The 19,796-nt window shown below is 32.4% G+C and overlaps 1 protein-coding gene across 4 annotated transcripts in view; it reads left to right on the top strand.

The window, feature by feature from the left end:
* Robo1 (roundabout guidance receptor 1) overlaps positions 1-19,796 on the top strand; it is a 1,075,667-nt gene that overhangs the window by 131,588 nt on the left and 924,283 nt on the right. For all 4 annotated transcript variants that reach the window (XM_074072928.1, XM_074072923.1, XM_074072927.1 and 1 more), the window contains exon 2: positions 18,155-18,293. In XM_074072928.1, the coding sequence (XP_073929029.1) occupies positions 18,206-18,293 (88 nt within the window). In that variant the 5' untranslated portion in view covers positions 18,155-18,205. The remainder of the gene's footprint in view (positions 1-18,154; positions 18,294-19,796) is intronic.

Raw genomic sequence — 19,796 nt, 5'->3', positions numbered from 1 at the left:
CTTAAACAAACAAAAATGCCATTTTTTTTACAAAACTGGAGAAGAGGAAGGCAAAACAGTTTCTGTCCAGGGAGTTGGTACCAGTGGGATGAAGAAGGATATAATGAAAGGGTGTAGTAAGGTGAATATAGTGAAAATACTGTGTATACATGTATATAAATGGAAAATGAGACCTGAAGAAAGTATTTCAGGAATGAGAGGACAGGGTTGAAGGAGAATGAAAGAGGTGGTAAATTAAAATCTGACATTTTATAAAAAGTTCTGTGTCACAATGTATTCCCAGTGCAGCAATAATTAAAAAACAAAAGAAAGAATGAACCAACACCTAAAGAAACAAAAGGGCCAATATAGTGAACATTAAATTTTAATGTCAATAGCCTAAGCATATATTCTAGCAATTGTGAAATATTAAACATGTCAAATCAAAATCAGATTTTCCTTGCTAATAGCCGCACTAGTGAGTATAAAATAATAGTCTTTTTGTTTTCTTCTCTCTTTTTCCCCTTAGAAATTGCTAACAGGAAAAATAAATCTGTCTGTAGAAGATAGCAGCGATATTTTGGTGTGGTGGATCCTTTTTAAGGACAAAATCTATCTTAGTCTGTTTAAGCTACTATAATAGAATATATGAGACTGAGTAATTAATAAAGAACAGAAGTTTATTTCTTAAATTTCTGGATGCTGAGAAATCCAAGATCAAAGCATCAGTCAATGGTGAGGGCCTTCTACCTCCACCATCACTTGGTGGAAAGTGGAAAAAGAAAGGAGAGGAAGGCTCCGTATTCAGGTTACAGCAGAGATGAAGAGCAAGAAGTAGTCTGTGCTACATGAAGCTCTTTTATATGGACCTTAAGCCTCCCCTTAAGGGACATACTCTTGATTCTAGTCACCTCTCAAATGCTCTATATTCTTATGCTGCTAACTGGGGACTAAGAGTTTAACTGGGGACTAAGAGTTTAATTTATGACCTGCCATGGTAGCATACACCTTTTATCCCAGCACTAAGGAGTGCTGAGATAGGAAGATATTGAGTTCAAGGAAACTGGGCTACTCACTAAGACAATGTCTCAAAATACAAACTAAACCACTGAAAATAAATAATTCAGTTTATGAATTTGGGGGAATCATAAACATTTAATCTATAGCAAAGTCTATCAAAAGACAGTACTGATATATTCAGGAACAATTTAAATGCTTTAAAATCTTGGAGATTTGGAAACATATTGGAAGTTATTTCTTTGTTCAATTTAAAGTTAGTTGACTGCGGTCCTAACTACATGAGCCAAAACAAATGGGTTAATTTGCTTGACTCAGAAAACTAGTTAATTTAATAAAGAAAAAATGTTGTTTATTCAAGCAGATAAGATTAAGAATTCTTATTTAACACAACCTGAACACATAAACATCCATCCCTAACACAACTCGTTTCATCCGGTCACTGACTGCTGCAGTAAGAAAGTCAGGATTTGGTGTTTTCTCTTACACAGGACAACACTTCCATGATTCACTTCATACTCAGCATTTCAGAGAGTCAGTATACGAACTCAAAATGATCACATTTTGAAAAAGATGAGGCTTAAAATTAAATTGGTTCAGGGCCAGAGATGTTTAATGCCTTGGGCAACGTAGGAATTTGAATAACCATAATATCAAAGATGGGCTGAAAAGTTTATAATTATTAAAGCCACATTTTCAGCTAAAGAGGCTTTTGTGTACCGCAATAAATCTGATCTAAATCTCTGCAAGAAAATATAACCCACGTTTTCAAATGACTAACTTGTAGAAAAATTAAAGTAATGCAGTTCAGTTGCATAACAAATTATTGTCACTAGTTGAAAACATTTGTTTTTGTTCTCAAATTTTACAAAGAATACAACTCACATAATTATTTGATAAAAATTAGAGTAATTGATCATTATATCACAAACATTCAGCAGAAATGTGATTCAGCTTCAAGATTTTGCTTAATTTTTTAGTCATTTGAGACTTTATGCAGAGAATTCCATAATGACTGTAAATATTCAGCATCTTGGTTATGACAAACATGTTTTAGGACTATAGAATATCATGTTCAATTAGGTGCCTCCTCTCCCAGGAGTGTTGTGCATGTGAGTATGCATCTGAGCAGATAGCCTGGATGAGCAGGAATTTACATTAGATATTAAAAGCTATTTAGAATCATTTCCAGCTTCACCACTGCTTAAATTGCAATGTTTTGTCAAAATTCACTTTAATCAAACAATAATTCAAGAAGCAATAGGTAGAAATAAGAAAAGTCTATGCATGAACCCATTGTCCATTAAAAATACGTTAGGAAATACCAATTTGAAGTTTTCAATTAAATATAATTTTATAATGGAAAGAGTGGAAAATAAAAAATTGAAAATTTTCTATACTTTTTGGCAATCCTTTAATGTTGATATATTTTAAAATTAACCTTATTCTAAGGTTTATGTTGTGTCTTTCTGTGACAGTTTTAACTTAAGCTTATCAGCACATCAAATAACAAAAACAATGATATGCAATAGATAATTTTTTATGATACTGGGATTGAATTTGGGCCTCCTGTTTGCTGGGCAAGCTCTCAACCACTTGAGCCTCACCTACCCCTCAATAGCCAAGTTAAAGTCTGTGAGCACAATGAGTTTACCAAATGTTGATTTTTCAGTTGACCAAATACTTAAAAATATTAGTATTGTTTTTCTACAATTTACTTATAAAAACAAAATTTTGTTTTAAGAAGTTTAATGTATATTAACCTTAATAATATAAAAAGAATACCTTGGATTTCCTATAGTAAAGTCACACAAGTATTCAATATTCCTAGTACAAAACAGAATTTTTATATATCCCTGTATATGTATATATGCATGTTTTAATAGTAGTTATTATAAATTACACAGCAATGATAACAATAATAATATATATATATACTAAATAATATATTAAGGACATTGGATCTATAATTACAGTGATAACAATTATGGGAATTTGAGCAGTAACAGTGAGAATTTTTTATTTTAAAATCTTGACATTCTTTGTTGATGTTAATTCGGTGAAGTGGGAAATTAGTAGAGCAATATCTTATTTTTAAACTTTGATATATTTCAGGAATATATTGTTTTTTTCTTATGTTGCATCAATATTTTTTCTTAAATGGTTAAGTAGCAAACATTGAAACATATGATAATATGAATAAAGACAGATGCCCTAAGAGATCCAAAAGACAGAAATATGGCAGGCATAAAATCAAAGGTGACCATTGATCTGTTACTATGACTGCAGTAAGCGATAAGTTAATATAAATTCCCAGGAGGTTATAGGGTTGACACAATTGGAAGAATTGTGCTAGGATCACAGGTTATCATGTCCATTAATGCAGACCAGGTAGTCTTATGGATGAAGGTCAAACAGACATAAGGAAAGAATCATTCACAATCAATGCATGCAAACTTAAATTCATGAATCAAAGTGTTCAAAAAAGATTATTACCTGAGTGAGAAGCCATAATGGAGCTGAAACCTTATAAAAAATGGTAGCTTAGGTCAAGGATTGAGGCTATCCTGAGGAGGGAATAGAAGGCCCAAACATTTAAGTGTTTGAAATTATAAGTGAACAATTCCTAATATGTCAAGAAAAAAGGGATTGTTTAGTTTTTGTTTATTTATTTATTTATTTTTGGTGATATCATGGTTTGAACTAAGGGCTTTTTGTATGACAAGCAGGTGTTATACAACTTGAGACAAACCTTTAGTACATTTTGCTCTGGTTATTTTAGAGATAGGAGTCTCATGAACTATTTGTGTGAGCTGGCCTCAACTCATGATCTTCTCAATCTCAGCTGCCCAAATAGTTAGGATTCCAGGCATGAGCCACTGATGTCTGGCCTACTGGTCAAAAAAAATTTCAAAAAGCAAATGCAAGAATGAAGAACACATACACACAAAATGGCAACACATTAGCTAATATAACTTTCAGGGATCTATTCAAAACTACACAGACATGTAATCTCAAAAGTACAATGTCTACAGAAATCTTTCTAAATGGCATAATTGATTCGTAGGGAGATTTATCTAATGATAAGGAAGATATTAGTATGTTTTGATTTTATAATCTAGCTTTGCCAATTGATAAAAAATGGACAGTAATAAAAGAACTGTAATTTCTAAACTGACATTTTGCCTATAATGAGACAGAGGAAGTTTCTCAAAGTAAATATGACTTGAGTCAAATACTAGCCAACAGATAGTGAGAACATTTAAATATGCAAAAAATGATGCATTAAGAAAAAGAACAGACAGAAAAGAACATAATGAAAGAAAGAGAGGAGACTAGACGAAGAAAAGTAAAACTGAGTCTGATAGGTGAAGAGTATATTTGAAAGAGTGGGAAATATCAAGTAGAATTAAATTACAGAGGTTTTTTTAATGATTCAATGACATTCAATTTTTAATTAGCAGGTAACATTGAATTAATTTATTGTGTGCTAATTAACACATGAATTAGATACCATTTTTGTAAGAACATGTCATATTCAGTCTTAGTGTCCCTCCAGAATAATAAATTATAGTCAGCATGCTGTACAACTAATCCTGTCAATATATTTCCCTCACTCTGTAGTTTTGGAACTTTTCATGAGCATCTCAACCTCTGCCTTCAACACCCCAAGACTCTTAGAACCACCATTCCATTATTTATATGAGACTGACTCACTTGAATATGCATGAGGTCTTGTGGTATTTGTCCTTTGGTGGCTGGCTTAATGTTCTCAGGTTCATGTATATGGTCACAAATGACAGCATTACTCCTTTTTATGGCTAAATTGTATTTCATTGTGTGTATATACAACATTTTTCATCCATTTGTTCACTGATGAATTCTTAGGTTTGTTCCATCTCTTGGCTGTTATGATTAGTGCTGAAAAAACATGGATATGGAGATATACCTTTGACTTACTGATGTAATGTTTTTGCATGTATATCTAGCAGTGGGATTGCTGAATCACATGATAGTTTGTTAGTAATTTTTTGAGAAACCTAAATACTGTTTTCTATAACAGTTGTACATTCCCACCAACAATCTACAAGGGTTCCCTTTTCTCCACAGCTTTGCAAACACTTGTTATTTTTTATTTTTTCATAATAGTCATTCTGATAGAAATGAGAGGATATCTCATTGTGGTATGGGGCTACATTTCCTTGATGGTTAATGATGTTGGTCATTTATATCTGCTTTTGAGAAATGTCTATTCAGGTGTATGGTCTACTTTTCATTGGCTCATTTGTTTCATTGCTATTGGATTACTTGAATTCCTTATATATTTTAGATTTTAACCTTTTATCAGAAATAAAATTTGTGAATATTTTCTCCCATATGTGGGTTGGTTTCTGTACTATGTTGATTCATTCATTTGCTGACCAGAGATTTATAGTTTGATGTAATCCCATGTATCTATTTTTATGCTTTTGAAGTCATATAGGAAAATTTCTCACCCATTCTAATATCCTGAAAAAAATCCCTCTATGTTACCACCCATTAGTTTTGTTGTTTGGACATTTAAAATTCATGTAAGGGCATTTAAAGTCTTTAATCTATCCTAAATTGATGTTTCTCTGGTGTAAGATAAGGGTTTGATTTCATTCTTCTGCATGTGTATAATAGCCTTTGGCTGGGTTTCCAAGTCTGAATCTAATGGGATAAGCATTTAAAGGCCACTTTAAAAAGTTTTTTTTGCAAAATTGGAACTCTTGAAATCAAGATTTTAAGATCTCCCTGGTGGAGATATGGTTGTAAAGGAGTGCATCTAAACATCATATAGCAACACAAGCTTCATCATGACAGTCAACAACTTAAAATAAAACAAGTACCCATTAATAAGAGCAGGAATGATCAAATTTTGATATAGTCTTATAATGGAATATTATATGATAATAAAAATAATCCAACAGACTGTGGAAACCCAAAAATCCTGAATTAATGCCACAGACTTTATATTGTGAGAGATAAATTACATAAAATGAGAACATATGATGTAATTTATATGATGTTCAAAGAAAGAAACAACTGGAAATAAAAGAAGTCAAAACAATAGTTTTCTCAGAGGGATAGGTAAAATTAATTTGGAAAGAGCATAAGCTTAACTTCTACTTCTGAATATAGAAAGCATTGTACATATTGTTCAGGATTGTGGCTAAATGTATGTGCATGTATATGTAATATTGATCAAACCCTATGTGTAAGATCAGTGTACTTTATACATATTACCTTGAGTAAGTTTTACTTTAAACATAAAAAATCAAAACGTTTGAGAATGAACAGATAGGAGCTATAGTAGCAATAGAGAAATGGATTAGTGAGCGTTCAGTATGAAAGGTTGTACAACAAGATGGAGATAAATTTCTATGAGTACCTGGAGAGATAATAGAATATAGTGATAGTTGGAATGTGGAAAGCAGGGCAAGGGGAAGTTGGTTCTGAGGAGTCTAGCATGAGTACCTTTAAGAATAAGCTGAGAAAGATCGGGAAAGAAATGTGTTTGGGTGTAAGATGGGATGGTTAGCTGAAGAATTCAATTATTAATATGTTAAATTTAAAGTGTTTGTGAGGCAGGCAAATAAAGATGTCATATGGGCCTGGAAATTATGATAGATGGCTATGTTGGAGAACTACTAGCACATAGAAAGTATTTAGGTGTGGAATATTCCAGAAAAAAGAAATGAGAAAGAGAGAAAGGCAATGGACTTTGTCTTTAAAAATTTTTTAAGACTATGGCAGAGGAAGACACATAAAAAAGGAAGGTGCTATCAAAAATGTATCATAAAAACTAATGGGCATGTACCCCCACCCAGTACAACAATCCATAGATATAAGTTGTGAGAGGGCACAGGTGTTGGATTAAACCAGCAAAAGCTTCAAAAGAGATTCAATAAAGATGTTCAAAGAATTTAAAGCAAATGTACAAATCATGAATAACCAAACATGGAATATCAATAGAGAATTAGAAACTAAGAACCAGAGATTCTAGAACTAAAACCACAATTAATTTAAGTGAAAATTTCACTAGATGGGTTCAACAACAGATTCAAGATGATAGAAGAGTAAGTGAACTTGGATACAGATCAGTAGAGAATATCAGTCCAACAAGGACAGAGCCTAAACTCAGTGTTTATACCCTGGAAATTCCTCATATATAACTAGCATTCATTGACCATCTTAAATTCCAAAATTATTATCATGTAACTCTTTATAATTCAGCAATTGCATTTCATTTCTTCTTACATACATACATATATATGATTAATAGAATATAGAGTTTATATTTTACTTTAAGTCCTAAAAATGATCTTTGTATTGGTTGCTCATATTTCACAAATCATACTTCCAATTTTCCTACTGACATGACTATAAAACCTTTGTGTTGAAATTCAAGCTGCTGTCTAAAGAAAAAAAAAATAATGGGCAGAAGGATAGGAGGAAGACCAAAGGTATGTCAACAATGGCTATGAAGAGAGGATTTCTAAAATACAGGCAGTTAACTTTGTTTAATATTTCTAATAGTTCTTTTCTAACCTAAAGTAAAAAAATCACTGTGTTGATATATTTGCAGTTGTGAATTGAAGAATATATTTTCAAACACATAGAAACAATTGACTTGAAAAGAAAAGATACAAAAGATAGACATAACAAAATGACATGAATAAAGTAAGAACAGCTATTTGTATTGGGAAGGAATTTTCTAAAGCAGTCCACAAAATACATAGAGACAAGTAATGATTTTTACACACAAAGATAACTTCAACTTCTCATAGCTAGATTTTATTTAGTCTGATTTTTTCCTTCCTTTAACCTAATCAATCTTTTTTCCATCTGATTTCAAATTTATCTAAAATAGGAGTAAGTTAAGGGCAAGAAATTGAAATTATGGTAAATAAAGATAGAGAATAGCAATATGTAAAAGCAATAAAGAGAAAAAAAAACTTTCTCTTCCCAATAGTCATTTTCTTGCCTTATGATGCAAATGGTTACTGAAAAAATAATTCCTACATGTCGAAACTTGTGTATAACTTGCTGAAACATAGTAACCTCTAACTCTGGTAAAAGAATCTCTTTTCTGACTATCCTTTGGTAGATAAATACTTTGTAATTTGTGTTAATATGTTCATCTTTGCCTTTATTCTTTATCATTTTATATAAGTAGCCACTATCACCAGTAGAATTTTGTGAAGAAATTGGAGAGTTCGGCAGAAGTTGATATATGTTATCATAGACATAAGAAAGCATTTCATTTAGTACCTCCAATTATTATATTTGCCCCTGCAAGTCTTCATATGTTGGCAATCTCCCTGAAAATGTACCAAGAAAGTGGCATATTTATTTAAAGAAAGGTGGTGTCTATACTTCAGTACAATCAGAGTGGCTCTTGATGTTTTAATCACCTCAAAACCATCCCACTCATAAGGGAGATATTTCCACTATAGAGCTACAGGAATGGAACTCATTTTAACAGATACCCTCATTCATGAGAACACAGTGGAGACACAAACTTGTAGTAGGCTATTTATGGCCATCCCAATTCCAGTAGATTCCAAGTGTATGAGTCAGCTTTATATGACTATAATGAAATACCTGAGACCAGTTACTTATAAAGTAAAGGAAAGTTTACTCAAAATCTGTAATTGGACATGGGCAGGAGTAGGACGGGCATGAGTTTGGGGTGAGGATAATGGATGGCATGTGATAATAGCCCAAACTAGAGTGGAAAGGGAGAAGGAAAGGCAAGCTCAGACTTTCAAAACAATCCTATGTAGAGAACTATCTTGGATTTCCACAAGAATGACCTTCAAAGGCATGACACCACTGCTCCAGTGACCTTAGATCTGCACAGAAAGTCTCACATCTCAAGGTTCCACAAAGCTTCCCAATAGCAAAGCCTGGGCACCAAACCCTTAACATATGAAACTTGAATGGACAATTGTCAAAACTACATAATCAAGGTAGCACTAACATTATCCCTTACTTTTAGAACTTCTAGTGCACTTTCAATTTGCAATAGACAATGAGACATTGGAGGCAATGCCTAAAATGATGATACATGTCAAGAGTCCAGCTGAATGTGCAGGTAATAAAATGCCAAGTATTTATGCTTGTGTTTTTTATTAAAAGAGTTCAGGTGAGCTCTAACATTAAGTATATTAATATTTTGCTATTTGAATCATAATAAATACCAGCAGTATAATTATACAAAGCTTGTTCAGAGAATATAAACAGCTTGAAATTCCAATGAACCTATTTTTATTTTCAGTAGTCTGTTTTATATGGGTTGTGTTGAAAAACTATTAGCGTGACTAACATCAATTTTATGTTAAAATTATGCTCTTTTGTTAAGATGATTATTCCTTAGGTATGTTGGTAATATTTCATTAGCTAAATAAGTGAAATAAATTTGAATCTAACTGCATTTCTATTTGAGGCATTGGAAGACCAAGTCTTTCCTAGCAGCCTTTGCCTCTGCCCAGATGCCTAAGTCTAAAATCACTTGGCTAGCAATTAGGTGTTTATCAGATTCTTACTGAAAAGGCATGAGACAGTTATCTGACACAATTATCTCTGAAAATTGAATCCTCCATTTCTGGTCCTGCTGAGGACATTTAAAGGAGCCCTGAGTGGTTTAAAGCTAAATGCCTTTCAAAATGCTTACTTTCTAAAATGCATGCACTTCCAAGCCAGTCTGGGTATTTTCCCCCACTTTTCATGCACAGCCTCTTGCATGTGAATCTTTTTGTTATGCCTTTGTGCATGTTGACATGTGAAAATTACTTTTGACCTGCTGCTCTGTTACTTCACTAGTGCTGTTCTTACTATAGCATTGTGAATAGTCAGCCTAAAATTTAATGCTCATTCCCTTTGTCCTCACACTGCTGCTACATCTTCATAAACTAACCCAACACAAGGGAAGGCAATTGCTAAGATTGACTAGGCTATCTGAGTATTTTTGGGTAATGATATTTGCTATTTGAGCTATCTGCTCTTAAGTGATCCAAAAATTTGCAGCTCATTTAAATATTAATGTGCCATCTACTCACAGCTTAGAAATTAATACTATATTACAAACACCTGTGAAAACATAGTTATGTAGACATTAAAAAAATCAAACCCAAAGTATTAGATTTTAATTTAAATGTCACATCCATTTAAAGTGATTCCATGACTCCTTTCCCAATGGAATTGAATAAATTTTAGGAATTAATTTGTATAGAAAATGCCAGCAAATAAGAACAAAAACTGAGAACATTTTGTTCTGGTAAGTATAATGTTCTGTAAGCATTCTCTGCCTGTAACCCCCATGATTTCTTACTTAATATATAGACAATCACCAAAGACATATGAACTTCATGAATAGGGTTTTGTACTTCTGACCCCTCTGCAAGTACATGAGTTCAGTTTCTTATCACTGTGTTCATATTCTTGTGTTCATTCAAACATACATTAATTCAATAAATATCTAGTTCTTGCTACACAGCAGACACAGTGACAGAACTGAAGAATGTTGTGATGGAGACCTATATAAACTCATGACCTTCTAGCTTTCTCACTTCAGGTCCATTATTCACAGGGGTTTTGTCCAAGATAGTGCATTTGTTCAATTCATTGTTTAGCTGAAACATATGTTTTGTACACAAAGTCCTTTACATTTTGGCCCAACTCTATTTCACCAGCTTCCTTTCCAAACACAGCCTTTCTCACTTATGTCATCTGAAATCCCATCAGAATGAAACCATTTGTTATTGTTCTTTTATAGAAAGACTTTCCTCCAAACGTTTGTCTACTCAGTATGTTGGTTTAAAACCCCCTTTTTCTCTTGTTATACATTGTGTTGGATCAATTAACAATTTTTGTTCTTTCATGAGTCGTTTCAAATGTATAATTCTGTTAAGAAAACTTTCCAATTTTTTAGGAACCTCATTGCTTTCTTTTATCTCATAGCACAACACTCTTTATAAATTGTTTTAGGACTTACCATCTTATATTTAACTTATTTTATCTAGGTGGGCTTCTGATCCCATATCTGAACTCTCCTAAACAGGGACCACCTTTTTCATTTTTGAATCCTAGAATGAATACAAAATAGATGCTCAAAGGAAATATTTAAAATAAATGAAGTTATAACTACATGAGTGTGGTCATTTTACCATACATTTTTTGATATTTTCTTGCCTTGCCTTGGATTTTAGGTAATTATTTCAATACTGATATTATGCTTCATTCAATAAAATTTTCCTTTCTTTTTTTAACCATCATCAGACATTTGTATATAATGAAATGTGAAAGTATCGCAACTTTGATTTTCCCTATTAACTTGTCTTCTAACTGGATTTAGTTGAAGTTTTGCTTTCTAAAGTGAAAACTAAGTCAGAAGGCATTCTTTTTTCAATTTGATTAAGCAGAAGACAATGAGCACTGTGATGTTCTGTGGAAGCAGAGGTCGTTCTGGAGGTGATGGACCTCATTTGTAGTACAAGTGGCTAGTTGTTAATTTTAAGAATTGCTGCTTCTACTGTTGTGTTTCTCTTGTTTCCTCTGCTTCTGTGATCTCTCCCTCTCCTCTATCATTCCACATGTCTACTTCCCATTGTATCAAGCCAGAATAGTTTCATATGTAACTTTTCTTTGAACAAACCAATGGCCAGTCATTTTCTTCTATTTTTGTTATCAGTGCTAAGATAAATCTAACTTATCTGAGACAACTCTTATAAGAACAGTGAAGCTATTGCTGTGTACTTCCATACTATGCTGCTTGAAAGATAATATTGTTCTGAAAAATATGTCTGTAACTGGATTCACTTCCAGCTAGGATGCCCAAACATCATGTGTCCTACTAATTTTCATCAGAATGATGAAATGAACAATGTGATTGAAGGTCAAGTGAGCACAGAATTCATCTGACTGTGCTAGTGTGAGTAGATCATTTTGAAAATTGCTTTTGTTTGAAAATTACTTTCTTTTGTCTTGGTGTACATGAGTATACTGTTAAGGAACCATCTTTGTGAATTTGAACATTCATTTTGAAAAAAACTACCTGATGCAGACAGTTATTATTTTAGCTACAGAATAAGTAAAAAGGAAGACATAATCTGGTGAACTGCGTTTTATTTCTTTATATAAGATCACTTTTGAAATTTCTTTATCCTTTAAATGATTCCATTATTATGAGAATGCAATCTTTTTTTTAGCAAGTCTGAAAACTAGTGCTGCCTGTGGCAACCCTATAATTAAAGTGAAAAGAAGATATAATCTTCATTTTGCTGTCTTTACCTTTGCCTTTGCATTAGCAATACTAATGAAATTCACTGTTTTTAGGGTGAGAAATCAATTTGAACCCCTCTGCATTTTACCTTCTCTTTCTCACCCTAAAGATTTGTGCAGTTTAATTTGCCATTGATTCTTTAATGGTTATGGTGGCTACACTAGAGAAACTAATGTTTATCTTCATCATGCCCTGTGGATAGAACATTATGTTTATTTTTATACAAAGCTGCTTTTCCATCTTTTGATAACATAGTCTATCAGCAGCTGACAACCATTCTACTGTCTTATTGATTTTATATTTTAATCTTGAAATGCATATGTTCATTCTAGAATGAAGTATATTAAAAGTATCTAACATAAATGCCATGCTAGCATTGCTTTAAACCACTGATGAAAATCTGGCCTCGCCATGCTGCAAGGAGACCAAGCTGTAAGGAGAACCTAGTTGGTCATTAGTTTGACTGTTTTCATACTTCTCACAGAACTTTATTTGAAGTTATCAGTCAATGTTGTGCATTGCTGTTTTGAAAAAAAAAACTTATGCTTCATATTCTCATTTTGTAGCAATAAAATCATTATCCTTTCTTTGTAATGATTCTCCAAAAATTATTAACACATTGCAAGATAAAGTACACACTATGGCATGGTTAGATGAAGTTTTAATAGTGTTTGATTGTATTTCTTTTTATGTTTTCTCTTTGACTCTATCTGAACTTGAGCAGGTTCTTCAGTACTTTGCAGACAAAGAATAAAAGTCCTAAAATGCCTCATTCCTTATCTACAGCCTGAAGTTTGTCACTATGCCCTAAGTTTCTTCGTAGGGTGTTTAAAATGCTGTGTCTCCTGGAAACGTGATAAGAATTAACAAGTCTTTTGTGAAATTAATGGAAGCTTAATTAGATGTAGGATCCGTGATCTTCCCAAATAAAACTGCTATATGAATAGTAATGTAGCTGTGCCTACATATCCAGATCTTTAAGAAATGAGGGGACAAACTACTGAGACTCTTTCTAATTCTCTTGCTTGTGCTACCTGATTAAATATAGCCTAATTTTCCACGTTTGCCTGAATCATGTCAGCATTCCTGCACCTTCCGCTCTCGGCATTCATTTCTAACATTCTCCAGAGTCTTTTCTTCATAGGTTCTTTCATTTCTTCTTTTTTCCTAAGGAAATTCAAGCATATAAATGAGTCAGATAATGATACTTTAAGGCTAGGATATATTAACGTGGGCTTAGACTAATTTAGACATTTTCTAAATATACAGTATTAGTCTACTTCTATGAGGAAAGGCTTCCTTATGTTTATGTGATATACTTAACCCAAATGTAATATAAATTACAAGGTAAGTATTTTTAACATATAAAAAGGAATAAAATATTTTAATCAACACAGTCCCAAAACTGTGCTTTATATATGCAGCTTTTATGTGTATTCTATTTTCAAATAATACATTCTTTACAGGAAAGATGAAGATTTCCTAACTTAACAGGGGTTTGGTAGTAATTTGTTCATTTTGTTTTGTCAATTTGAAAGCATTAAACCAGTATTTTTGTTAGCTATTATGCACTTCTGACTTCTTGTTTTTTCAAGCAAAATATACCTCCAATTAAACAGAACCAATAATAATTTCTTAGTGGCACTAGATATAGAGTGAGCCACATATCACTTTAATGTAATGTGAAGAAGTACGTTAGGTAGTGAGTTATAAAAATCACTTCCATAATAATAATGTACACACATGCATTATTTTCTTATTAACTTTCAATGTTTAGCTTGAAATTTTGAAAACACCACATATTTATTTTTTGTATCCCCAGTTTTCTGTTCATCACCAAATTGTGCCTTTCTGTTACAATTTCCTTAATATTTTTCCTATTTTGCCCATGTGTTAGATTTGCATGTAAGATTTTATACAGCATACACATACTATAAAATTCTAGCGGTCATCTACAAAGTTTGTTTTAGCTTGAGTCACTTTCATTTCCAAGTTATACAATTCTTACTAAACTTTATCTCTCATGTTACATCACACTGCTGATAAGAAAATCCACATGCTAAAAGTCTTCCAATCCTCTGGCATTTTGACAGTGTTTTGACAAGACAATAGTGTTAGTTCAAGTTCACTAACTACACATGCTCATGAATTTAGGTCTTTGAAATATTTGGAAACCGTATTGTCACATGCAAGACAATATTTCGTAGCTTACTTTCCTATTATAGTTAAATCCGATGAGCTTTTGCATAGGTTAAACTATGAAGCAATACAGGCACATCACATATTTAATTTTACTTTTTTAGACATCGTTTTCATTGTAGCCTCACTGATGTACACCTCACTTATCCCCTCAGTGAATGTGTTTTCCTTCCGTTTTGTAACTTCACCACTCCTTTTAAAGCTTAGCCCATGACAAGCCCCTTCCCATCTTCAGACTACTCACCCATGACCAACATAATCTCTTTATCTTTGTCATTTGAATGTGATAAGTTACCTAGTGCTCTGGCATTAAGAGATATGTTTATTCATACCTATTTGAGTCTCTACCGACTAGCATAGATTCTATGAGCACTTTTGATTGCACAAAAATATTATTCATCTGATTATAGTATTAGCCTGTCATAAAGCTTAACTGCACTTCTAAACTTAAAAAAATCCAGAAAATTACAAAAGTTGATTGAAGTAGAGAGTTTTGATATTGGATGATTTGTTTCCCTGTATGAGCTCTGGGTATACAGGCCTATTTGGATGAACAAAATTTTAATCTATCTCATTTGGAAGGAGGGAGAACATCTCCTTACCATGTGTGGATTGCTGACTAACTTATCTCTCATATGCAAGATCCAGGAGGAGGTTATCCTTTTCTGTTCATTGATCTCACAAGGTCAGGCAGTCCTTAGGTATAACTGTTACTCCACTAGACATGATTAATTACTTTATCAAAGACTGAGAGAGAAATATAAATGGCTGCTGGTTTCATTGTTTTGTAGAATGTGATGAAATTTCCCAACTTTGAAAAATAGTTTTATTATATTTCAATTAGCATACATTAATAATATAAGGGGGGTTAATTATAATAATTCCATAGAGATGAACAGTATACTTTGAACAAGTTTATCCTTTCCATTATATTCCCATTTCCCCTTCTTCAGCATTTTTTAAACAGTGTTTGATGAGAAAAAGAGAACAAGAGAGAGAGAGAAAGCACTTTGGTACTTTTCACCCCTCAGTGTCCTTTTCTACACTATCCCCTACCCCTATGCCCCCTCCTGTTGATCTCCATTCCCAATCTATCCTCCTTTCTTTTGACTCATTGGATAACGTTCTTTTAGAAATAACACAAACAAGATGAAAAGTTTGAAAATACAAGACCCCTCCAAATAGCATGGTTCTTCATATCTCTTTTTATCTTCAACTGAAAGTGAAAATAGAAGTTAGTAGTGTAATTTAAAGCAGAACACATTTTGATTAATAACAAGAAAAACCTGGGTAAATAGCTTCTGTCCTTCCAAATAAGTAGAAAAGAAGAGAGTCACCTAGGCCTAACAAGCTAAACATAAGCATGTGTCCTAGGTTTAAGTAATACAGGTGCTAACTTAAGTATTATAAAAACTTTGCCCAAAGAAACACTGTTTTTACTTTGTTGCACTATGTATTTGCTAAGTTAAATTATAATGAAACATGAAAGTTTTTAGTTCTGAAGAAATTTAATTAATAACGAATAGATAAGATTTTCTCAAAATACATTTTTAAAACTCTCTCCTAAAAGAGGAGGTGAACTAGCACATTATTAAATTTGCTATTATTTGAAAATGCACATCACAATATTACATATGAACAGCATATACACATACCATATTACCTCTTAACAAGACCCCTTTTGAATCCTTATTGATCAGTTTTCATAGCTCTATTAATTTTTGAAAGCAAAACTATGTTCTTAAAGTATACTTATAATCATATGTAAATTAAATCTCAATAAAGGTAAAAGCCCTTAATTTCTTGAAAATTAAACTTAGATATAATTTAGATGAGAAGGAACATGTAAATATAAATCCAAGATTAGGTTTGTCATTCATTAAAAAATAATAATTTACAAACCTGATAAAGATCAGTACTTTATCAATAGTTACCTGTTACAAATCAGCTAAATAAAGTAGAATATAATTAACCACTGATATGAAAATCTCAATCTCAGTGAATACTCTTTATCAGTTAAACATGTCTTTCTAAATTTTCAAGTAATAAGCAAGTTATAAACAGCCTCTAAAGTCACACATGAATGTATTTACCTTATAAGGTGAGACAAAATTACTTTTGCACACTGAAGAAAGCAGATTCAAGATGAATCTCTGATGTGTAGGGTTCACAGTAATCAAATATTTGACAGGAGGAATCTGCAGAATTCCTTAGGCAATCACAAACCAAGAAGATAGGGCAACTATTATATGAGAACCCAGTCAGGCGGAAATGCCCGGGATGTAGCACACGTGTATATTTTCTCTGGAAAACTAATCAATTTTACTTCACTTTGGACTATGACTATAAGGCAAAACACTGAGGGAATAACCCTGAAAGGGAGACTTTAAAAAACTAAAACTACATGGCATAGATTGAAAAGTAGAAATTTTTATCTAGGTTTGTGTTTATCTGTCATTCTAATCTATCATTTAACACTTAAAACACATAATACATGAAAGATAGTATGGGTATACGGTCATTTATGAATGACAAAGCAGGATAAAGACTGTTTTAAGAACAGTAGCCCCAAGACAAAGAAGCGAGACAGGTAAATATGAAACTAAGGTAACCAAGATTATTTCTTCCAGGTAAAGTTGTAGGTCCAGTAGGAGTTGCTTACAGAATCATTGGGCAAGGAAATAGTCCCCAAACATCTCAGATGAAGTAAGGGGTTATGGCTGTCTGTGGGATCATTAGAAAGCTCTGCTGAAGGAAACTGGGAAACTTAATTCTGGAGTTAAAAGTAATAAAAGAACAGTTCATCTTAACTAGACCATACAACATCTATATACAGTTAACCTGCAGAATCAAAAAAAATTATCCTGTTTTGAGTTAATATTTTGAGTGTCACAAAAATTATGGATATAATTTATTTTTCTTTTGAGACAAATTACTTTTTATGTAGTACTAAATTTGATTTATTTTGACTAGATGTAAGTTTGCAATTAATATTTTAAATATAATTATTACTAATATAGTTTATATTGTTATACTTCCTAACTTCTAAACCTAATCATTTGTGAAGTCTGCACAATACACTTGCATAGTGTCACATAAATGACTCCTGTGCCTTTTTCTCTATGTCTTTTAAACATCCATTATGAATTTCTTTACTGCTTTGATGGTTTCTAAAGTACCATTCCTTGAAATCAATTGTCCACACTCCTATCAATTATTTTCTGAATTATTTAGATTATATGTTTATCTCTTTATTAAGCTCTACAAAGACTTCTCATTAGTTGTCTTTGTCTGACTTATTTTATTTTCTCCATTTTCTATAACATTATATTCTGGAACACTATGTCTTCTAGCCAAATAACATTCTGGAAAACAAAACTGTGAAGAAACGACAGTATATCTTGAGATATATTCTGTATGTCATATTCACTTTAATTATCTGTATGCTTTATCATCTCAAAAATGGCATTTCAAAATCCATTTTTCACAAAACATGCTAAGCATTCTCTTCAAGATAGCTAACATTTTTTTAAGAAAGCAATTTGTAATTTGGGTGGGTTTTCACTGTTTCTGTTGTCACTGTTTTGGTGGTAGTAGGGTTTCAACTCAAAGTAGTTATCACTCTTGCTAATTTTTTTTTAATCTCACCAGAAAACACACATCTGTATCACTGGCTGGGTGTAATGCAAGCAAGGGACAAAGATGAAATGGAAACATCTTCCTTTTTTGGTCATGATATCACTCCTCAGTGTGTCAAAAAATCACCTGTTTCTGGCCCAGCTTATTCCAGGTAAGATGCATGCTTTTTTTCCACCAGTATTAAACTACCAGTTTTACCTTGCTTTAATTTTTATTATGTTTGTCCAAAACCAAGTTTGTTTTTCTTTGGAACTCATATGTCTGTGCGAATGACTTCTTCGGTGTGTGTGAGTTGATAAACTTCAGGGATTAAAAGATCATTTTGAATACAGACACTCCCAAGAAAATACCAAGAAAAACAGAAAATTGAAAAAACTCACTGCCACTGAAATATACATGGAGTTATTATATTACCTAACTAAATTAGAATGGTGAAAGAACAACTATAGTAAAGATGCATTACACAAAAACAATATCACAATGTTTGTCAGTACCTTAGAAAAGGAACACTGAAGGAGCGAACCATTTGAGAATAGAATTCCTGAAAGGTAGTGACATGTCAATTAAGTTGAACAAAGTCAGAATGAAAAGGTAATCTGCTACTGTGTTACTACCATAGTTATCAATGCAGTGGGTGAAATTAGAAACTTGTGTCCTTGAAATCATAATTTTATTTTTACTAGAGTAGTTTTTCTATAAAATGCTTTATTAAAACTGTTTCATAGGAAATTAACTAAATTATATGATAAAGAGAAATAGAAAATACATTGATACATTAATCGAAATATAATTTTGTTTCCTCTTAAAATTATGGGGGAAATTGTGGTTAATTGGGATATATCTAATATCTTCATAATTTAGCCGAGTTCTTCATAAGTATGTCATGATGTTTTATTAGAAAAATTGGGATGTTTCATTTTTATTTGTTCCTTATATTCACCACCTCTACATGTTTATCATGTGTATCCACATGAGGACACATGTTAGAGGAACTGAAAAAAAATCCAGGGGCCACATTTTCTTCTCCTGCTGGGCTAAGATTGACACTTTTACCTAGAAGTGAAGCAGTTGTGAATAAACAAGTGGATTTTGGATATCTTGTGAAAACAATTCCAAATGATGAGGTACATAGAAAATTTCATGTACTTCATAACAAATTATACTGAATAAGGCCAACACATTAAAATTAGAAAAACATTTTTGCTTTTAACAGCTCCTGCATTCCCATCTCTTGCCACTGCTCTGTTGAATATTAAGATTAGTGTATGAACCACATACCAAAACTTGACAGTCTAAGAAAATCCAATGCATTGTAAATATGTGAAAGATGCAAGTATAACAAAAACTGGGCTGTCTTACAAATTATTAGGATAAAGAAGACACTTTTATAAAAATATTTTTGCAACTACAGCTATAGATATAGATATAGGTATGGATGTAGATAAACTATAATTATCCTTAAACTGTCTGAGTAGCTAATAACTGTACACCAGGAGTCAGTGAATTCTGTTCATGATCTGGTTATTGAGCAGATAATAAAAGGTCAAAATGGTCAAGTGAGGTTTTGACCACCTGTATCTGTCTGGTGAAATAATGATTGAATGCACAAGTATACATATTTAAGAAACATAAGGTCTATTAAGAGAATAAAAAA

This window comes from Castor canadensis, chromosome 5, assembly GCF_047511655.1.
Source record: "Castor canadensis chromosome 5, mCasCan1.hap1v2, whole genome shotgun sequence".
Classification (NCBI taxonomy): Eukaryota; Metazoa; Chordata; class Mammalia; order Rodentia; family Castoridae; genus Castor; species Castor canadensis.
This window is presented reverse-complemented; position numbering and strand designations above follow the sequence as displayed.